At 38.5% G+C, this 20,010-nt stretch overlaps 1 protein-coding gene across 2 annotated transcripts in view; it reads right to left on the bottom strand.

Annotated features, from left to right (window-relative positions):
* dnajc7 (DnaJ (Hsp40) homolog, subfamily C, member 7) overlaps positions 1-20,010 on the bottom strand; it is a 29,250-nt gene that overhangs the window by 1,726 nt on the left and 7,514 nt on the right. Inside the window, exons 2-14 of one of the 2 annotated variants that reach the window (XM_061981854.1) lie at positions 18,586-18,674; positions 18,366-18,490; positions 18,184-18,297; positions 13,966-14,040; positions 13,784-13,902; positions 9,790-9,943; positions 9,552-9,716; positions 7,700-7,791; positions 3,071-3,144; positions 2,863-3,009; positions 2,639-2,791; positions 665-727; positions 1-584 (exon numbers count right to left, since the gene is read on the bottom strand). The exon at positions 1-584 is cut by the window's left edge and continues 835 nt beyond it. In XM_061981854.1, the coding sequence (XP_061837838.1) occupies positions 547-584; positions 665-727; positions 2,639-2,791; positions 2,863-3,009; positions 3,071-3,144; positions 7,700-7,791; positions 9,552-9,716; positions 9,790-9,943; positions 13,784-13,902; positions 13,966-14,040; positions 18,184-18,297; positions 18,366-18,490; positions 18,586-18,674 (1,408 nt within the window). In that variant the 3' untranslated portion in view covers positions 1-546. The remainder of the gene's footprint in view (positions 585-664; positions 728-2,638; positions 2,792-2,862; positions 3,010-3,070; positions 3,145-7,699; positions 7,792-9,551; positions 9,717-9,789; positions 9,944-13,783; positions 13,903-13,965; positions 14,041-18,183; positions 18,298-18,365; positions 18,491-18,585; positions 18,675-20,010) is intronic. The other variant, XM_061981853.1, reaches the window with a different exon arrangement.

Genomic DNA, 20,010 nt, shown 5'->3' with positions numbered 1-20,010 from the left:
GCAGGTGTTGGCAGAGCAGCGCATACAGGTTTTGGCTTGTTTATAAAGAGAAAGTGGATCTATCACCTTGTTTGATATACAGTACTGTATGGCAGTTTATATAGTGTACAAACCTTCACTAAAACATGGACTTTTGTCGAGGCTGGAACCAATTATTCATGTTTACATTGTTTCAAAAAGGAGAAATTTGCTTTACTATACAAACTTTTCGATTTATGAACCCCGTTAAAACCACGTTTTTTGTTAAGTTCATAAATCAAAGTTCCACTGCACTTTTTTTAGTTTTAGAAAAAAAAAAAAAGTTTCAGTTTCTGTAAAGATGAACTTCCGTGGGGAAAATGTTCCTAGTTTTTTTTAAATAAAAAACTGGGTAAAAAGCTTGTTTTATTTTGAAATGTAACCAGTTTTAATGCCATCCTTCTGAGTTATTGATACAAAAGTAACATTCTCAACTACTTCAAAGGTCTAATAGTTATTTCCCCACTTTAAATTGATGAACCTGCATGATGACTGGGAAAAGGAGGGGTCTTTTATTTTGAAATTTGACTACATTCTATGCCATCCTTCAGTCTGAGTCGGTCGACCTGTACAAAACAAACATTCTTCATAAAATTAATCAACACGTTGTAAAGGTGAGACAGTCTTTTATTTTGAAAGGCATTACCTTCAAAACTGAAACCTCCTGGACCGCCAAAGAATGCTTTGAAAATGTTGTTGGCGTCGAAATCTGTTGGTGACAGAAACAAAGAATGTGTGAGGACATTCAATTTGTATATTACCGGTACTTTATTGCAATGAATTCACAAAATCATACAATATATTGTCCATTAACATTGAACTTTTTTTTTTAAAAGAAATAATAATTTCAGCAAATGTAATATGTATAAAATAAAAAAATAAAAAAACAAGTTAAGGAAAATGTTTTCAAACTACAAGCTGCTACTTTTTACCTACGTTTGGAACCCTGCGGCTTACAAAACGATGCGGCTAATTTATCGATTTTTCTTCGCTGATGGCCATATTGCAAATGGTTTAAAAAATAAATAAATAAATAAACTGAAAAGGTGTGTTATTGTTTTTGCTATGGTGCAATCTTTTGGACGAGTTCACTCACTGTCTAAAGCTTTCAACCGGAAGTACAATTGCCGTTCCGTCTTCTGACCGTCCGAAGTGTTGCTACTCGAACAGATTCTTCATTCATCACGCCAAGCAACGTTAGTAAGATTTAAAATATAACTAAAACAATTCATACTTATCCCATGTGCGATGTATGTAGGAGTGTTTTCATGCATATTTGTATGTGCTATCATAATGTAATGAAGCCAAAAAGGTAACATGTTTACGAGTGTCTGTGTTAGTATTATTAACTTACAATGCCATTTTTTTTTGGTATTGTTTCAATTTCACCAAAACATCACCGTGAAGTTATTGAGTCTGTTTAGCTAATTGGAGAACTAGCTTTCGCAGCTAGTGCGTCCATGACGATGACTTCTGTTTTGTTTGATTAGCCGTTTTACTGCCGTGTTACAGACACCGTTTGGAATTAAGGTACGTAAATGAACATTCACAAAAACTTTCATACCGGTAGATATCTGCGGCTTATAGTCCAGTGCGGCTAATATATGTAAACATATTTATTTCTTCTCAAATTTGGTGGGTGCTACTTGAATACTGGTATGCTATATACCGTAGTTTTCGGACTATAAGTCAGTTTTTTTTCATAGTTTGGCCAGGGGTGCGACTTATACTCAGGAGCTTATGTGTGAAATTATTAACACATTACCGTAAAATATCAAATAATATTATTTAGCTCATTCACGTAAGAGACTAGACGTATAAGATTTCATGGGATTTAGCGATTAGGAGTGACAGATTGTTTGGTAAACGTATAGCATGTTCTATATGTTATAGTTATTTGAATGACTCTTACCATAATATGTTACGTTAACATACCAGGCACGTTCTCAGTTGGTTATTTATGCCTCATATAACGTACACTTATTCAGCCTGTTGTTCACTATTCTTTATTTATTTTAAATTGCCTTTCAAATGTCTATTCTTGGTGTTGGGTTTTATCAAATAAATTTCCCCCAAAAATGCGACTTATACTCCAGTGCGACTTATATGTTTTTTTCCCTTCTTTATTGTGCATTTTCGGCCGGTGCGACTTATCCTCCAAAAATACGGTACGTAAATAAACATTCACAAAATCTTTCATACCGGTATATACTGTATCTGCAGCTTATAGTCCAGTGCGGCTAATATATGTAAACATAATTATTTCTTCTAAAATTTGGTGGGTGCTACTTGAATACTGGTATGCTATAGTTATAGTCTGGAAAATACTGTAAATAATCAATCAATCAAAGTTTAACTTATATAGCCCCTAATCACAAACAAACCCGACATCCTCGGCTCAGATCCCACATCAGGGCAAGATAAACCTCAACCCAATGGGAACAAGGGGAAACCTTGCAAGGGACCACAGATGTGGAGACCCCCCCTGGGTGACAGGTGCAATGGATGGTGAGTGGATATGGTTAATAATGTCCACAGTGGGGTCAGCAATAATGGTAGAAGAAAAAAACACTCCCATCTCTGTAGTGTGTGAGGACTTCCCCCGCCCCCTGGTGCTTACCGCCCATGTTCATGTGGTCGTCCTCCAGGTCCTGACCGCTGTCGTAGCGAGACTTCTTCTTGGAGTCCGACAGCACGCTGAAGGCCTCGCCGACCTCCTTGAACTTCTTCTCCTCTTCCTTCTGCACCTCTGCGCTGGCGCCACTGTGGCGGTCTGACGTAAACAGGAAGTGGCGGTCATTCGGGGCTAGCGCGAGAAAAAGACGACGAGTCGGCCTTACGCACCGGGATGATGCAAGAGCGCCCGTTTGCGGTACGCCTTCTTGATCTCGTCCTCCGTGGCGTTCTTATCCACGCCGAGCACTTTGTAGTAGTCTTTTCTCTTGCTCTTCTTCAGCTCCATCTGAGCGTGTTTCAGCAGCTGCTTGTGCTCTACCACACCACAGCAGCAATTACAAGGTGCTAGTATGTCTTCTACACGCCTGCTTCTTACCTTTTGTCTTCTCCGTCTGATAAACCTTCTCGTAGTCCCGAACCGCCTCTTCATACTGCTCTGTGTCCAAGTAGCTGCAGGAATGTAAATGTGGAATAGTTACAGGAACTTAGCATGATGATATGTACATGTGGAATAGTTACAGGAAGTTAGCATGATTATATGTAAATGTGGAATAGTTACAGGAAGTTAGCATGATGATATGTACATGTGGAATAGTTACAGGAAGTTAGCATGATTATATGTAAATGTGGAATAGTTACAGGAAGTTAGCATGATGATATGTAAATGTGGAATAGTTACAGGGACTTAGCATGATGATATGTAAATGTGGAATAGTTACAGGAACTTAGCATGATGATATGTAAATGTGGAATAGTTACATGAACTTAGCATGATGATATGTAAATGTAGAATAGTTACAGGAAGTTAGCATGATTATATGTAAATGTGGAATAGTTACAGGAAGTTAGCATGATGATATGTAAATGTAGAATAGTTACAGGAACTTAGCATGATGATATGTAAATGTGGAATAGTTACATGAACTTAGCATGATGATATGTAAATGTAGAATAGTTACAGGAAGTTAGCATGATTATATGTTAATGTGGAATAGTTACAGGAACTTAGCATGATGATATGTACATGTGGAATAGTTACAGGAAGTTAGCATGATTATATGTAAATGTGGAATAGTTACAGGAAGTTAGCATGATGATATGTACATGTGGAATAGTTACAGGAAGTTAGCATGATTATATGTAAATGTGGAATAGTTACAGGAAGTTAGCATGATGATATGTAAATGTGGAATAGTTACAGGGACTTAGCATGATGATATGTAAATGTGGAATAGTTACAGGAACTTAGCATGATGATATGTAAATGTGGAATAGTTACATGAACTTAGCATGATGATATGTAAATGTAGAATAGTTACAGGAAGTTAGCATGATTATATGTAAATGTGGAATAGTTACAGGAAGTTAGCATGATGATATGTAAATGTAGAATAGTTACAGGAACTTAGCATGATGATATGTAAATGTGGAATAGTTACATGAACTTAGCATGATGATATGTAAATGTAGAATAGTTACAGGAAGTTAGCATGATTATATGTAAATGTGGAATAGTTACAGGAAGTTAGCATGATGATATGTAAATGTAGAATAGTTACAGGAACTTAGCATGATGATATGTAAATGTGGAATAGTGACAGGAAATTAGCATGATGATATGTAAATTTAGAATAGTTACAGGAAGTTAGCATGATTATATGTAAATGTAGAATAGTTACAGGAACTTAGCATGATATGTAAATGTGGAATAGTTACAGGGACTTAGCATGATGATATGTAAATTTAGAATAGTTACAGGAAGTTAGCATGATGATATGTAAATGTAGAATAGTTACAGGAACTTAGCATGATGATATGTACATGTGGAATAGTTACAGGAAGTTAGCATGATATGTAAATGTGGAATAGTTACAGGAAGTTAGCATGACATGTAAATCTGGAATAGTTACAGGAAGTTAGCATGATTATATGTAAATGTGGAATAGTTCCAGGAACTTAGCATGATGATATGTACCGTATTTTCCGCACTATAAGGCGCACCTAAAAACCACAATTTTTCTCAAAAGCTGACAGTGCGCCTTATAACCCGGTGCGCTTTATTACGATTCATTTTCATAAAGTTTCGATCTCGCAACTTCGGTAAACAGCCGCCATCTTTTTTCCCGGTAGAACAGGAAGCGCTTCTTCTTCTACGCAAGCAACCGCCAAGGAAAGCACCCGCCCCCATAGAACAGGAAGCGCTTCTTCTTCTACTGTAAGCTACCACCCGCCCCCGGAAGAAGAAGAAAAAACGCGCGGATATCACCGTACGTTTCATTTCCTGTTTACATCTGTAAAGACCACAAAATGGCTCCTACTAAGCGATCCGGTTCATAAAAAGACGCAATCTCTCCATCCGCACACGGATTACTACCGTATTTCACAGCAACTGATATTCCTGTGAACCGCACTGTGGAACGGGAGCACGTACGGTGAATATTCGCACCACAGGGAATGAGAAGTCATCCTTCACTGTGGTTCTAGCTTGCCATGCTAACTTCCACCCATGGTGATATTCAAAAGGAAGACCTTGCCAAAAGAGACCTTTCCAGCCGGCGTCATCATAAAAGCTAACTCGAAGGGATGGATGGATGAAGAAAAGATGAGCGAGTGGTTAAGGGAAGTTTACGCGAAGAGGCCGGGTGGCTTTTTTCACACAGCTCCGAAGGCGAACACACCTTCACTAAGACGGGCAGACAGCGCCGGACGACATACGCCAACATTTGCCAGTGGATCGTAAATGCCTGGGCAGATATTTCGGTCACAACTGTGGTCCGAGCTTTCCGGAAGGCAGGATTCACAGAACAACAGCGACACTGACTCCCGATGACTTCGACGAGACGGAACCGGCCATTTTGGATACCACGCTTGCGCAACTTTTCAATTCGGACACCGAAGACGAAGAATTCGAAGGATTTACGAATGAAGAATAACTTCAGAAGGTGAGCGCTATGTTTATTTTGTGTGTTGTGACATTAACGTTCGAGCAACATTATGTTACTATTGCTCTACACCATTTTGAATTTTACTATGTTTGTGATTGCACATTTGCGTACATTTTGGGACAGAGTTGTTAGAACGCTGGTTTTCAATATATTATTAAAGTTTGACTGAACTATCTGACTGTTTTTTTGACATTCACTTTAGCGCAGCGTTTTTTTGACATTCACTTTAGCGCAGCGTAGGCGCGGCTTATAGTCCGGGGCGGCTTATTGGTGGACAAAATTATGAAATATGTAATTCATAGAAGGTGCGGCTAATAATCCGGTGCGCCTTATAGTGCGGAAAATACGGTACATGTGGAATAGTTACGGGAAGTTAGCATGATGATATGTAAATGTAGAATAGTTACAGGAACTTAACATGATATGTAAATGTGGAATAGTTACAGGGAGTTAGCATGATTATATGTAAATGTGGAATAATTTCAGGAACTTAGAATGATGATATGTAAATGTGGAATAGTTACAGAGAGTTAGCATGATGATATGTAAATATGGAATAGCTACAGAGAGTTAGCATGATGATATGTAAATCTGGAATAGTTACAGAGAGTTAGCATGATGATATGTAAATGTGGAATAGTTACAGAGAGTTAGCATGATGATATGTAAATGTAGAATAGTTACAGGAAGTTAGCATGATTACCGGTATATGTAAATGTGGAATAGTTACAGGAACTTAGCATGATGATATGTAAATGTAGAATAGTTACAGGAAGTTAGCATGATTATATGTAAATGTAGAATAGTTACAGGAACTTAGCATGATGATATGTAAATGTGTAATAGTTACAGGAAGTTAGCATGATGATATGTAAATGTGGAATAGTTACAGGAAGTTAGCATGATGATATGTACCGGTAAATGTAGAATAGTTACAGGAACTTAGCATGATGATATGTAAATGTGGAATAGTTACAGGAAGTTAGCATGATGATATGTAAATGTGGAATAGTTACAGGGAGTTAACATGATGATATGTAAATGTGGAATAGTAACATTAACTTAGCATGATGATATGTAAATGTGGAATAGTTACAGAGAGTTAGCGTGATGATATGTAAATGTGGAATAGTTACAGAGTTAGCATGATGAAATGTAAATGTGGAATAGTTACAGCACGTTAGCATGATTATTTGTAAATGTGGAATAGTTATAGGAAGTTAGCATGATTATATGTAAATGTGGAATAGTTACAGGAAGTTAGCATGATTAGATGTAAATGTGGAATAGTTACAGGGATTTAGCATGATTATATGTAAATGTGGAATAGTTACAGGAACTTAGCATGATGATATGTAAATATGGAATAGTTACAGGGAGTTAGCATGATGATATGTAAATGTGGAATAGTAACATTAACTTAGCATGATGATATGTAAATGTAGAATAGTTACAGAGAGTTAGCATGATGATATGTAAATGTGGAATAGTTACAGAGAGTTAGTATGATGATATGTAAATGTGGAATAGTTTCAGCACGTTAGCATGATTATTTGTAAATGTGTAATAGTTATAGGAAGTTAGCATGATTATATGTAAATGTGGAATAGTTACAGGGACTTAGCATGATGATATGTACATGTGGAATAGTTACAGGGACTTAGCATGATGATATGTAAATGTGGAATAGTTACAGGGAGTTAGCATGATGATATGTACAAGTGGAATAGTTACAGGGACTTAGCATGATGTGTAAATGTGGAATAGTTACAGGCAGTTAGCATGATGATATGTACAAGTGGAATAGTTACAGGGACTTAGCATGATATGTAAATGTGGAATAGTTACAGGCAGTTAGCATGATGATATGTAAATGTGGAACAGTTACAGGGAGTTAGCATGATGATATGTACATGTGGAATAGTTACATGAACTTAGCATGATGATATGTACATGTGGAATAGTTACAGGATGTTAGCATGATGATATGTAAATGTGGAATAGTTACAGGATGTAAGCATGATGATATGTAAATGTGGAAGAGTGATGTCATGTCTTACCACTGTGCTCTCCGTAAGTAGGCCTTAATGTAGCTGCCATCTAGGTGAATGGCCTTTGTGCAGTCTTCTATGGCCTGATCTACTTTCTTCAGCTGCAAGAGGACACAAAACGAAGGCGATGAGATAAATGTGAGCCTGAAAGCCTCTGCATTCACTTCAAAGATGAGCATTCAGCCATTAAACATTTTATGTACTTTCACAAACAGTCCCATAATAATGTGTTTGTTAGCAAGGGCGAGGAGGTAGCCACAAATAAATGAATGTATGGGAGACACTGATGGTGGTAACTTACCACAACATATAACAGTTACTAACCTATAACATAATATGCTAATAAACACTTTATATATTACAATGTTTTATCTTTTATTTTTGGTCCAATTTCATTATTAAACATTTTCTATTATAAATATCAATTATTTAATTATTAATGTATTTTTTGTACTATATATTTGTTATATTTTATAAATATTTATTATATTAATATAGCTTGTATTTATTTTAATCTTTGTTGTCCAAATGATGATATGTAAATACAAAAATGCAGTGTTTTTCAACCACTGTGCCGCGGCACACTAGTGTGCCGTGAGATACAGTCTGGTGTGCCATGGGAGATTATCTAATTTTACCTATTTGGGTTGAAAATATTTTTTGCAAACCAGTAATTATAGTCTGCAAATGATGTGTTGCTGTTGAGTGTCTGTGCTGTCTAGAGCTTGGTAGAGTAACCGTGTAATACTCTTCCATATCAGTAGGTGGCAGCCAGTCGCTACGGTAATTGCTTTGTAGATTTTGGGAAGAGCGGGAGGCAGCGTGCAGGTAAAAAGGTGTCTAATGCTTAAACCAAAAATAAACAAAAGGTGAGTGCCCCTAAGAAAAGGCATTGAAGCTTAGAGAAGGCTATGCAGAACGACACTAAAACTGAACTGGCTACAAAGTAAACAGAATGCTGGACGACAGCAAAGACTTACTGTAGAGCAAAAACGGCGTCCACAATGTACATCCAAACATGACAATCAACAATGTCCCCACAAAAGGATAAAAACAACTGAAATATTCTTGATTGCTAAAACAAAGTAGATGCGGGAAATATCGCTCAAAGGAAGACATGAAACTGCTACAGGAAAATACCAAAACAAGAAAAAAAGCCACTAAAATAGGAGCGCAAGACAAAAACTAAAACACTACACAGGAAAACAGCAAAAAACTCAAAATAAGTCATGGCGTGATGTGACAGGTGGTGACAGTACACCTACTTTGAGACAAGAGCTATATTGATGCATGCTTGGTTATGGTTTAAAGTCATATCCAACAATTGCGACAACGACTTTTTACCGTCAACTGAGTTTTGTTTTTTAATGATTTCTACTGGTGGTGTGCCTCCGGATTTTTTCAACGCAAAAACTGTGCCCTGGCTCAAAAAAGGTTGAAAAACACTGTTCTAGTAAATACTCTAGTGCAGTGGTTGTCAAACTTTTTCACCAAGTACCATCAAAAAGTATTAAAAAAAATTGGCTCTCCAAGTATGACAATGACTAACATTAAAATGCAGTTGCGTAGTAGGCCCAAGTATTAATTAAAAACAAGGCAGAGGTTTTATTTAACAAGTATATTTAATATTTTGACCACTGTAACGTTACACAGTTTGAACAGTAACACTGTGTTTGAATATAGGGGAAAAAAACACTTTAATTAAGTGATTCTTGGGCGTACCACTAGATGGTACCACCAGTGCTACATGTACCATAGTTTGAGAATCACTTCTCAGGCGATGGATGCTATCATTGTACAAAAAAAAAATTACAACATTCAGGTGCATTGTGGGAAATGTAGTTAACACAATGCTGCTTACCTTGGAGCCAACAGTGGCTCGGTTACAGAAGAGCTTGGCGTTAGTCTTGATGTTATTGGGGTCTATTGTGAGGGCTTCAGAGTAAAGATTATAGGCCGCGTCAAAGGCGCCCTCTTTGAAGGCCTTGTTGCCTTCCTCCTTCTTGGCCTTCAGCGCCTTGGCGTTCTAATGGCAAAAACCCAAGAGGATGTGTAAAGAAGACAATTCAAGCAAAAGAGACGTGAGTGTTCATACTGACTCTGCAAGCAAGCCGGGCTTTCTCGTGGTCCGGCGCCATTCGTAGGGCCTGAACGAAGAACTGGACCGCTTTGTCAATGCAGTCCTCGTAGTACAGACACAGACCGCGCACGTACAGCGCGTCTGCGTTGGTGGCGTCCATCCGTAGAATGTCGCTGAGAAAAGGGGGGAAAAAAAATCCAAATCTACCATTAACATGGTGAAGGTTGGAATTATACCACCTTGTATCCTTCAGTTTTTCATCATACAGATTAAGAGTTCTTTGACAAAACTGTCGTGGTGAAATACAAACATGCAGTTTTTTTTCATAAGGGTATTAATTGGATGATACGGGCTTGCATGTAAAATGTGTGATATCATGTCCGATACAGGCAGTCCTGCAGAGTGTTTACTTGTGCAAAGCTGGACATCTAAATGTCCTCCAAAAAGCACATAAAGTTGCTCTCTTTTTCTATTTTAGTCAAGTCATTTACAAAACGTGGACATGCAGGGTTATAGGCTACTAGAAGATAGCAGCTACACAACAGCTAAGCACTCAAGCTAGACACACGTATTTAATCGCATATTTGATTAATCAAATTGAAAAAAGCTTTGAATCATTCTATTGCTTTGATTAATTGTTTAATGTGTGTAACTAATAAACATCTATAAAAGCATGGAGTGAGTAGTTTTCGCACGGCCACTGCAATAAGGCGCACGTGAGATGATCTATTTGTGTGGCAGCTAACAGTCAAAACTAAACTACCGGTACTTGATTTTGATTCTTTTATGTTAAAAGTACAATTTCATGGTTGATAATGTGCATTATTAGAAATAAGAATGCAAGTTATTGTAAACAGAAATAACTTAATTGAACAACATTAGGGGGCGGCATAGCTCGGTTGGTAGAGTGGCAACATTAGGGGGCGGCATAGCTCGGTTGGTAGAGTGGCCGTGCCAGCAACTTGAGGGTTCCAGGTTCGATTCCCGCTTCTGCCATCCTAGTCACTGCCGTTGTGTCCTTGGGCAAGACACTTTACCTACCTGCTCCCAGTGTCACCCACACTGGTTTAAATGTAACTTAGATATTGGGGTTTCACTATGTAAAGCGCTTTGAGTCACTAGAGAAAAGCGCTATATAAATCTAATTCACTTCACAACATTAGTCAAAAACACCACATTTGTCATATTAACAGTCCATTCATCCATTTTCTATTATTAATGTTACTCTCGAGTTGAATCGTATTCAATCATTATTTAGTGTTAACCAGTGTTGCAAAGTAACGCGTTACTGTAACGCCGTTACTATCGGCGGTAACTAGTAATCTAACGCGTTATTTTTTATATTCAGTAACTCCGTTACCGTTACTACATGATGCGTTACTGCGTTATTTTGCGTTATTTTTTATGTAGTATCGGCTAGAAACTGAGAGGTTCTGAGTGTTGCAGCGCTGCTGAAGAGGCGACAAAAAAGAGGCGCGCCGTGCGCTGTCTGTGTGTACGTGTGTGTGTGTGTGTCTACTATCAAGACGTCATGGCGAACCCCGAAGCCGAGTTTCTTAAAATGGAGATATTTTCAGTACGTTTCTTTTATCGACCACAAAGAAAAGAACATTTTAGTTGAATGTAAGTTTCAAATATGCTGAAACAGCGACAAAAACAACATGCTTCGACGAAGCTAGTAAAGAGACACACACTTCACCTCCACCTCCAACAGCAGCTGGATTTTAATGAGGCACTGCACACTGAAGGTACACACACTCTGTCAATTCTCTTATATACTCTTTAATTTTAAACTTTTAGAGTGTTTGATTATCACATCACTCTAAATGTTTAGACTATAAAGTTCACAAACCTAAAGAGGGATACTAGTGGGCCAGGCTAATATTTCCTTTTCTCTAAACTAAGTGGGGAAATGTGTAGAGTGTTCTGGGCTTCAGACATGATTTTATTTCAGAATTCCTTGATAAAACGCCTGGTTAGGCTTTATGTATGTAGTGTGTGCCTTTCTTGTTTTACAGCTATGTTGTTATTATGCTGTTTGTTACTTATGTATGTTAAGTTGCAGCTATTTAAAATAGTTTTGTCAATTTTTTCTGGTCTGAAACAAATTGGCCCTTTAAAACATATCTTTGTCTTTGTGTGTTGTATGTAGAGCACATTGCTTAGCAGAGTTCAGTGATGCAAATGCATGTCAAGTTGATCAACAGATTATATTATTCTCCAGTGCAATAACAGTACTAAAATGAAGGCTAAAAGGGCATTAAATGGGGCCTTAAAAAAATAAAAATATAAGTAACTAAATAGTTACTTTTCACAGTAACGCATTACTTTTTGGTTTAAGTAACTGAGTTAGTAACTGAGTTACTTTTGAAATAAAGTAACTAGTAACTGTAACTACTTACTGGTTTTCAGTAACTAACCCAACACTGGTGTTAACCTACTTAAAGTTTAACAGGATAGTCCTTGTACATTGTTATAAAAACATGTTTTCATCCCAAAGATTATTATTTATTTAACACATGACTGATTAGAAACTTAAATATTAACCAAACATTTTGCATAAGGGACTCAAATAACTGATAATACATTTATATTCAATTATTTTGTACAAAAATAAATATATTTAATAATGAATATGCTTTTTTTTTTTAAACTGTCAGTAAAATTCAAGTGCAAATGAAAATACAGCTTGACCACTTAAGTCATACTTTTTGTGCTTAAGAAACTCCTCTATGACTTTAGCTGCAGACTTCTTGTTGTTTGTTTAATATTGTCATTACTGCCACAAGTGGAGAAAAAGTGTAGTACAACTCAGTACCGCTGCAGCCAATACCGACCACAGCTGAAGAAAAGGTATTTTTGGCGCTCGGGGCCCAAAAATGGCAGAGTCGAACAATGGGCCCAGGCCCTAAGGTTAGGAAACACCGCCTTAGACAATACAAACACGTATCAAATAATTATAGTTGCATATTATTTACACATACAAAGTCTCTAAGGCAGAAGAAGCGTATTATAAAGTATCTAGTAACATAAGTGTCCGCATCATTAAACTTACTCTGTCATGAGCTAACTTCATGAATTATTGTGACAAGTGTGTCCAGGAAAACAATTACCACCCCACTTCAACTTCAAGCACAAGTCCATTATTAATAGTTTTTCATACCAATCATTGTTACCTGTTTGATTACTTTCACCTGATCAAATATTTTCTAACATTGACTAATTTCACCTGATCAAACCTTTTTTAACATTGACTGATTTCACTAGAGATGTCCGATAATGGCTTTTTTTGCCAATATCCGATATTGTCCAACTCTTAATTATCGATTCCGATATCAACCGATATATACAGTCGTGGAATTAACACATTATTATGCCTAATTTTGTTGTGATGCCCCGCTGGATGCATTAAACAATGCGGGGAGGGGGTGGGGGGGGTATATTGTAGCGTCCCGGAAGAGTTAGTGCTGCAAGGGGTACTGTTGTGTTATGGTGCGGATGTTCTCCTGAAATGTGTTTGTCATTCTTGTTTGGTGTGGGTTCACAGTGTGGCGCATATTTGTAACAGTGTTAAAGTTGTTTATACGGCCACCCTCAGTGTGACCTGTATGGCTGTTGACCAAGTACGCATGGCATTCACTTGTGTGTGTGAAAAGTCGTAGATATTATGTGATTGGGCCGGCACGCAAAGGCAGTGCCTTTAAGGTTTATTGGCGCTCTGTTCTTCTCCATACGTCCGTGTACACAGCGGCGTTTTAAAAAGTCATAAACTTTACTTTTTGAAACCGATACCGATAATTTACGATATTACATTTTAAAGCATTTATCGGCCGATAATATCGGGCATCCCTAGATTTCACCTGACCAAACCTTTTCTAACAGTCTATACTACAAAATAATAAAAGCATGTATGATTCCTGCTGTATCAGATCAATATTGCTATTGATATTGTATCGGAAGTGAAAGTGTTATTATTTAGAAATGGTGAACTGTTCTTGTATGTCCATACAGACCTGGCCACAGACTGAGCCTCTGGGTAGCGTCCCAGCAGGGCTAAGCACTCAGACTTCAGTATTTTAAAGCGATGGCAGGCAGATGCTGACTCCAAGGCTCGGTCCATGCAGAAGACCACCTAGAGACACAACAGAAACAAGATGACGAGGCTGTCACAATCCTTTGCCCAGAAGGCGCTTACCATGCGGTAGTCTCTCTTGTCGAACCCGATCTCCGCCATTTTCTCGTACTCCAAGACCGATTCAGCGTTCTTCAGCTAGGAAACAAAATAGGACAGATTTTAGCCAACCAAACTTACAGCAATATTTTGTCCTTTTCAAGCAGCCATATAACTGAAAATGACATGTACGAGGGTCACAGCCAATTATGCAAATATGACAATGATGCTATTTTAGGGGAATTTTTTCCCACCTTTGAGCAAAACGGGACGGCTTAGAAGTTACTAGATTTGGCCTTGGTTTTGCTGGTAGAAGATAAACACAAATGCTCCGTGTTTTTTTATCTTTGAAAATACGCACACATTGTAACTCATGGAGGTTGCGGAGGCAGACACACCAGGAACAAGACAAAGAGAGAGTGGACAGAGGTGTGTGTTAACTTTTGGTTTCGATCTCTCCAAGGTGGCGCAGCAAGATGGACAAAAGCATATTTTAGAGAAGGCTACAGACTCTAAACAGTCTCCTCTGCAGTGCTGATATTGCTATTGTTTGTACTTACTACTTACCGTATTTTTTGGACTATAAGGCGCACTTCAAATCCTTTCATTTTCTCAAAAATCGACAGTGTGCCTTATAACCCGGTGCGCCTAATGTACGGCATAATTCTGGTTGAGTTGAGTTGTTGAGTTTTGAGTTTATTTCGAACATGCAAGCATACAACATGATACATCGCAATTTCCAGTTTCTCTTTTCAACATGTTCGAAAAGGAGTAAGAAGAAGCAGAGCTTATTTAATCCTACCCCTTTTCTTTTACATAACAGTTGCTAAAAGTTTCAATTTATTCACAATATACTCCATAAGTAATCACAATAAAAATAAGTAAATAAATAATAATTGGTGAAGTTATATTTCATATGATGAGATGAGTAAGGTTATTTTGAGAATGAATGAATGGATGGATGAAATAAATTCAGAATGATTATCATGGTTCTTCTTCTTTGTACTTTGTAAACACTAAGTTTGAAGAGTTTCTTGAAGTGGATCATATTAGTACATTGTTTGATTTCTTTGCTTAATCCATTCCATAATTTAATTCCACATACAGATATACTGAAGGTCTTAAGTGTTGTACGTGCATACAAATGTTTTAAATTACATTTTTCTCTAAGATTATATTTCTCCTGTGCTTACTCACTTCGAAGCAATTTTATTTGGTATGTGGTGTAAATGGCAGTCATACATAAGATGGCAGTAAACAACACCAAAACTTTAAGTCTTCCATTGAGATTATATAACATTACACACGGCGCTCAAAAATCTGTCAAAATGTTTTAAGTATGTCTTCGGTAAGTTATGAAGCCGCACCGCTTGATGGATTGTCGACACATTAAACATACGAGTATTACTATGGTGCGTGTATAAGGACCGCAAAATGGCACCTATTAGCAGACATATTACCTGGCGTTTTGTTTCGCAATATTATGCAAAACCAACTTTTCTGAGCTTCTGGTACCTGCTATTTGGGATCTGCATAAGTCCTGAAAATGAGCGCGCGTCCGCCATTATAGTCTGGGGCGACACCGTAGTTATAAGCTTCTTCTTTTTCTCTACCTTCTTATGTGGCATTCGTCCTCCGCTGTTGCCATTTCTAATATAAAGTAGCGTAAAGTTCTTATTTATATCTGTCAGTAAACTAGCTATCAAAGCGCTAAAAACTGTAGTGGGTTTACATAATTCACCCACGGAACTTTAGTTATTAGAGGGTTCCGGTCAAACGTTTTTTCACGGGACACATTTCTGGCGTTGATGTTGCATTATTGAGCCACAGATGAGAAGATGCTGCTCCCTTATTGATTGAAGTAAAGTCTGAATGTCATTAAAACAGTTAACTCCATCTTTTGACACTTCTTCCACTCCCGTCCTTGCACGCTACACCGCTACAACAAAGATGACGGGGAGAAGACGCTGTTGAAGGTGAACCACGTAAATAAGACCGGCCACAAAACGGCGCATCCTGAAGAGACGCCCAGAAAGTCTATAAAATTTGCTACACCTCCCTAATACCGAAGTACATGTCAAACTACTTCCATAACGTAAATGACTGCCATAACCACAACACCGGGGGAGCTCCACAAACCACATTAAACCCAGATTCCGATCTAACAAAGGTCTTAACTAGGGCTGGGCGATATATCGATATAAGCGATATATTGCGGGTTTGTCTCCGTGCGATATAGAAAATGACTATATCGTGATATTCGAGTATACGTTCTCACGCAGTTGCTTTTAGCTGCTGGCATTACACTACAAGCTCTCCTTGCTCTTTCCTGTCTCTCCTTCTCACAGACAGCAAGCGCAGCTTCTACACACGTCACATACTGTCACGTCATACGTCACATACGTATACGCCCTCTCGCAGCAAAGAGGTAGCAGCATGGCTAACGTTAGCTTTGATGCTAGCGGAGCGGTGTGAGTGATAAGGTAATACAAGAGAGAGAAGGTGCAAATCTAGTAACAAATGAAGGAAGAATTAATTCCCCCAAAAAACAGCAGGGGGTCCACCGTCTGGCGGTGGTTTGGCTTCAAGTGGGAATATGTCAAACAGACAACCGTAATTTGTCAAGTGTGGGGCAAAAGCGTTGCTATAAAAAGTGGTATTACTGCTAATATGTAGCATCATTTGAAAAGTCACCTGCTAGAGAATGAAGAGTGCTAACTCCGCATGTCAACATCTCCGTTCGGTGCTACACGCCCACACCACCAAAATGCCAAGGCAAACATTTCCAGATCAACACCGTATGAAAAAAAGTGATTTTTTTTAGTTGCGATTTCCTTCTATGCATGAAAGTTTTAAAGTAGCATATATTAATGCAGTATGAACAAGAATGTTTTTATGTAGACACATAGAATCATCATACTGCTGTGATTATCTGCATCAAGTGTTCATTCAAGGCTAAGGCAAATTATCGAGATATGTATCGTGTATCGCGATATGGCCTTAAAATATCGCAATATTAAAAAAAGGCCATATCGCCCAGCCCTAGTCTTAACTCATTCTCCTTCTATGCCACATCAATATGGAATGCACTCCCAACAGGTGTAAAAGAAAGTGCATCTCTATCCTCCTTCAAAAGCACACTAAAACAACACCTCCAGTCAACTACAACCCTAGCCTAACCCCCTCCCCTTCTATGCCACATCAATATGGAATGCACTCCTAACAGGTGTAAAAGAAAGTGCATCTCTATCCTCCTTCAAAAGCGCACTAAAACAACACCTCCAGTCAACTACAACCCTAGCCTAACCCCCTCCCCCCACCACATCCCACCTCCCCGGGTTGTTAATAATGAAAATGTAAATAATCAAATGTATATACTTGTTCTTATGCTTTCTGAGCTCACTATGTTCACTGCTCGCTGTACATATCCTACCAAGTCAGTCCTACATTGTTACAATGTCCATTTCTCAGATGATATAATTGTTGATGACTGAAGTGCTGATAGCAACCAAACCTAACCCGCCCCGCCTCCACATCCCACCCCCCGGATTATAAATAATTCAATGTATATACTCTGATGATTAACTTGTGTGATGATTGTATTATGCTGATAGTATATATTTGTACCATGAATTGATTAACGTGGACCCCGACTTAAACAAGTTGAAAAACTTATTCGGGTGTTACCATTTAGTGGTCAATTGTACGGAATATGTACTGTACTGTGCAATCTACTAATAAAAGTTTCAATCAATCAAGCTACTTGAAGATGATCTGTAAAACAGATTCTATGCAACATTTTGTCCAAAGAACCACCATTACATGTTATGTAGACCACAAGATAAGTGTTTTCAATTTAGAAAAAAATCATAATATGACCCCTTTAATGCGCCTTATAATCCGGTGCGCCCTTTGTATGAAAAAAGACCTGAATAGACCTGCTCATTGGCAGTGCGCCTTTTAATCCGGTGCCCCCTATGGTCCGAAAAATACGGTGGTACTTTGTATAGAATTAATTGTTAATCTTCAATTCTTGTCACAACTCATTAATTAGACAGTTTTAGAAGTAAAGAATTTGGGAAGACTCTTTCCTGAAAAAGGGAGGGTCTCAATATAAATGACCAAAACAACCCAGCGGATAAGATTGCACTCGTGTGGGAAAGACTGCACATGCTTTTGCAGAGAGGTCACTGATAAACTCTTCACACAATCAGTTTGACATTAGTCAAAAAAAAAGTACACCTCATGTTGGGCTTTGCTGTTGTCAGGCTCCAGCTCCAGAACTCTCTGGAAACAGCGAGTGGCGGCCATGGCGTTGCCGAGGGACAAGTGGCACCTCCCCTCTCGCAGGTGACCCTGAGAGCAGAACGGTTACAGATCACGTGTAACAGTCACGCATGGATCGACGCCTGACGACGTGGCACCTTCATGAAGGCGTTATCCAGCCGCACTGCTCGCTGGGAATCCTCCAGAGCCTCGCGGTATCGACTTAGCATCATCAAGGTGGCTGCGCGGTTTCCGTAGTAACTGGCATTCTTTGGACACACGTCTGCGTGAAAGGAAAAAAGCTGGTGAGGAACAGCAACCTAACAAAATGATCACCTCCAGCACCGAACGGGGACATGAACAATTAATATGACATACCGATGGCCTTGCTGTAAAAATTGAACGCTTCTGCATAATCCTTCTGGATGTAGTAGGCGTTGCCTTGCTCTTTGTAGCCATCTGCTTCCCTGCGTGACAGTGGACAGACATCTTTCATTCATAAACAGCCCCCAATACAAGCAGACTGAAGAAGATCAAAACGTACAACTAAGACTAAGTTTGCACTGCAGGCCAAAGTGGCCCAAATCGGATTTTCCTGAAATCTGATTTTTTCCAGCTGATTTTTATCAGCGTCACTTGCATGCGCAGTGCAATAAAGTGATAACAAAGGAAGTTGACTGGGGGAAAGTCGCTAATACCATAAAATAAAATATAATTTGCCACACCTTAAAAATGTGTTTTTTACGTGAAAATAAGAATAAAGTAATTAAAATGTATGATTGGATGTATATAGCAGAGGTGTGGACTCGAGTCACATGACTTGGACTCGAGTCAGACTCGAGTCATGAATTTGATGACTTTAGACTCGACAAAATGTAAAAAGACTTGCAACTCGACTTAGACTTCAACATCAATGACTTGTGACTTCACTTGGACCTTTTGAATTGACATGACTTGACATGACTTGCTACTTTCCCCAAAACCCAAAGATGAAAAAGTTATTCGGGAGCGCTCCGTATTTTTCATTGTGTACTTGTCTATCAGCGTTGCGTGTGTCAGCTGGTGTGGTCTCAGTACAACAGCCAATCAAATTAGATCTACTTTGTTTTCATCACACAGCATTCATCCAATCAAATTGCAGGACAACCAACGAAGATGACATGTCCAAACCACACGCCAGTGAACAAAAAATGATACCTAAAATAATTTTGTTTGGGTATAAAAATTACGAGGTGGTCAACACAAAACGGTTTGCAGTATGCAACACATGCGGTTCGAAAATTACTGATGGAGAGGCAACAACTTCCAACTTCGTCCGGCATTTGAAGTTGCACAAAGAACGGTAAGTTTTGAATGTAAGATAACGTTTATTGGCTAAGTAACGTGACTTTTATTTGCTGTGTAGTTAAATCAGTGAGGCTGTAAACTCACTGCTAACGTTATAACGTTATTGCAAACACAGGAATCTGTTGCAGTTCACTACCTTATTCATACTTTTTGTTCAGTGATTTTTTTTAAGCAGGGTTACGTTAGTCAATATATCACACGTAACGTTAGACGGCGGTCAGCAGCACCGCGTATTTTAGCCACCTAAAAAAAGACAAAAATAGTAAAATAAAGGTCAGTTAAAATGTATACTATATTATGAATATGTGTACCGTTTTAGCTAGCTTTCTGACATACTGTTGGTTGTTTACCTCAGTGGTCCCCAACCACCGGGCCGCGGCCCGGTACTGGTCCGTGGATCGATTGGTATCGGGCCGCACAAGAAATATATTTTTTTTCTTTTCTTTTTTTAATTAA

Source organism: Nerophis lumbriciformis, linkage group LG24, assembly GCF_033978685.3.
Source record: "Nerophis lumbriciformis linkage group LG24, RoL_Nlum_v2.1, whole genome shotgun sequence".
NCBI lineage: Eukaryota > Metazoa > Chordata > Actinopteri > Syngnathiformes > Syngnathidae > Nerophis > Nerophis lumbriciformis.
This window is presented reverse-complemented; position numbering and strand designations above follow the sequence as displayed.